The sequence below is a fragment of the Buceros rhinoceros genome, unplaced genomic scaffold (genome assembly GCF_000710305.1).
Source record: "Buceros rhinoceros silvestris isolate BGI_N320 unplaced genomic scaffold, ASM71030v1 scaffold26057, whole genome shotgun sequence".
Classification (NCBI taxonomy): Eukaryota; Metazoa; Chordata; class Aves; order Bucerotiformes; family Bucerotidae; genus Buceros; species Buceros rhinoceros.
In genome coordinates, this window is record NW_010421924.1 from 3,258 (window position 1) to 5,613 (window position 2,356).

Consider the following 2,356-nt stretch of genomic DNA (forward strand, 5'->3'; position numbering starts at 1 on the left):
GCTCCTGCAGCAATGGACAGTGATGGACAGAGTCGCCACGTGTGAGCGGAGGGGGCAGGCTTGTGCCCACGCACATGGTGTGTGGCAACCCACGCACCAGAGGAATAAATACATCTCTTTTGGTAATGCTGGGCTGGAGCCTCTGTGCCGCTCAGGCTGGGACCCCAGTGCCCCTCCACACGTTACGCAGCTCAAGGTGCTGCTGGTTACAGACCCTTACTCTTTTCACGTTGGGGAATCATGGGGGTCCCTCTCCTCCCATCCTATCGCCAAGTCTGTGCCCCCCACCAGCAAAAAGAGCCAGGCTCCTTTAAAAAAAAATATTTATTGGATGGTCCTAAAAAGGCTCCCTGGGGAGGGGTGAGGCAGGGGTGCCACCCTCTGCACCCAGCCCTGCCTGAGGGCCAAGCTGGCCTGTACCTGCGTGAGCGAGGGCAGCACCTTCAGCTAGAGTGGGGAGCAGCAGCTCTGCTGCCTTTCCCCGGGGCTGCCTGCAGCCACCAAGGAGCCAGGAGAGCAGACGTCCAGGCACCGACACCGTCCAAAGAGTATCCGGTGGCTCTGGCTCCAGTCAGCAGTGTGTGCCAGCACCCACCTTCTGCTGTTAGCTTGGGCCAAGGGGAGCAGGGCAGCCGAGCAGCCCCGCTGTGCCCTCCCCAGCCAGCGGGGAGGGATGTCTGCAGCACTGGGGGCTCAGATGGCCAGGAGTGGTGCGCGCTGCTCCACCACGCAGTGAGGCAGGTCCCAGCTCAGGCCCGTCCCATGGGGCAGGTGAGGAGAGGGCAGCAGGACACGGGTGAGCCAGTGCCTGTGGGGAGAGGAGTGAAGCTGTGGCAAAAAGCTGAAGTCCCAGTGCTGCTCAGCCCTGCAGAGCTGAGCTGTGAGCCTGTGTCCCTGTGTTGCCATGATGGCCAAGCTCCTCAGCCAGGGCTCTACTGGCAGAGGGGTGCTGGGTAGGCCAGAGCTTGCCCCTGGGCAGGGCTGAGGAGCCACAAGGTGGCTGATGCCTGGGTTCTCTGTGCCTTGCAAAGCCCGGAGCAGCGCACCGCAAGGAATACTCGCTGTCCTGCTCTGTCCCGGCTGCCCAAGGAGAGCCCCAGTGTCCCAGCACCTGCACATGCTGCTGAGCCACCACCTTCCCAGGGCTTTACCTTGGCACATCTACGCCCAGGAACACCTTCCAGTTATCCCAGCTGCCGTAACTGTAGGGGTTCCTGAAGACCTGGAAGCCGGGGAGACACGCATCACATCTGGGTCTGCCCCAGCCAGCCCTCCCAGGCTGTGGGCTGCGCTCACCTTGCCTTTCTTGCCGGAACTGTAGGGGTTCCTGAAGACCTGGAAGCCGGGGAGACACGCATCACATCTGGGTCTGCCCCAGCCAGCCCTCCCAGGCTGTGGGCTGCGCTCACCTTGCCTTTCTTCTGCAGCCGCTGCTTCTCCTTCTTGTTGATGTGCCGCTCAATGCTGGTTTCCCCACGGGTGATGAGGGCAGCGTGCCACAGCGTCAGGGCACCCAAGGCCAGCGCAACCGAGCTGGGGAGGGCGAGGGGCAGCAGGCTGCACACGGGCCTTCTTCCCTGGTGCCGCAGCTGTAGGGGGCTGAGGCTGCCTCCCCACACCCCCATGGGGGGTTGGCTCGTCTAATCCCCCGTGCAGAGACAGAATCTCTCCTCTGTGGCCCAGGAGGTGGCAGGGCAGGGATCTGTGCTACAGCAAGCCACCCCAGCCCTGGGGAGGCAGAGAGCATGCAACGGCACAGGGCAGAGAGCTGCATGCTGCTTGCCCCAGCCCCTGGCCCCCTTACCTGCACAGGACCCAGAGGTAGACCACACTCTTGTGGAAAGCTCGCTGGCGGAAGGAAAAGGTGGGTGGTGGGGTCTGGTAGTACGTCTGAAAAAGGACCAGAGCGGGGGAAATCACTCAAACTGCTTTATAGTTTGAAGCCAGACGGGGGGACTGCTGCATCCCTCACTGACGCATAGCTGGGACAGCTAGAAAGGACTGCAGCTGGAACCAGCACAGCAGCCAGGTGATGGGGAGGCAGCCCGAGACAGCCACGACACAGAGAGACAGACACCCAAGAGCTGACACGCACATGAGAAGCAGTGGGCTGAGGATGGGGGGAACCGGTCAGGACCTGCAGCTGATGCTCAGGGTGAGATGTGTACGCACTGCTGTAGCTTTCCTGGGAGACCAGGGCCTGAGCAGCACATGCCAAGCAGCTGCTGCCAGCCAAAGCCCCTGGAAGCTGGGTGCATGGGGAAGCAGCCACCAAGCTGCTGGTGGCAGTGCCAATAACAGAGCTGCCCGGCCAGACCCAGCTCTCTGACAGGGGAAAAGAACAGGGGACGGGTCG

General features: G+C 62.4%; 1 protein-coding gene across 1 annotated transcript in view; it reads right to left on the reverse strand.

Annotated features, from left to right (window-relative positions):
• Positions 1-693: 693 nt before the first annotated feature.
• Positions 694-2,356, reverse strand: part of ZDHHC16 (zinc finger, DHHC-type containing 16) — a 4,097-nt gene continuing 2,434 nt past the window's right edge. The window contains exons 9-12 of the mRNA XM_010139878.1: positions 1,805-1,890; positions 1,410-1,533; positions 1,152-1,222; positions 694-808 (exon numbers count right to left, since the gene is read on the reverse strand). Coding sequence (XP_010138180.1) covers positions 694-808; positions 1,152-1,222; positions 1,410-1,533; positions 1,805-1,890 — 396 coding nt within the window. The remainder of the gene's footprint in view (positions 809-1,151; positions 1,223-1,409; positions 1,534-1,804; positions 1,891-2,356) is intronic.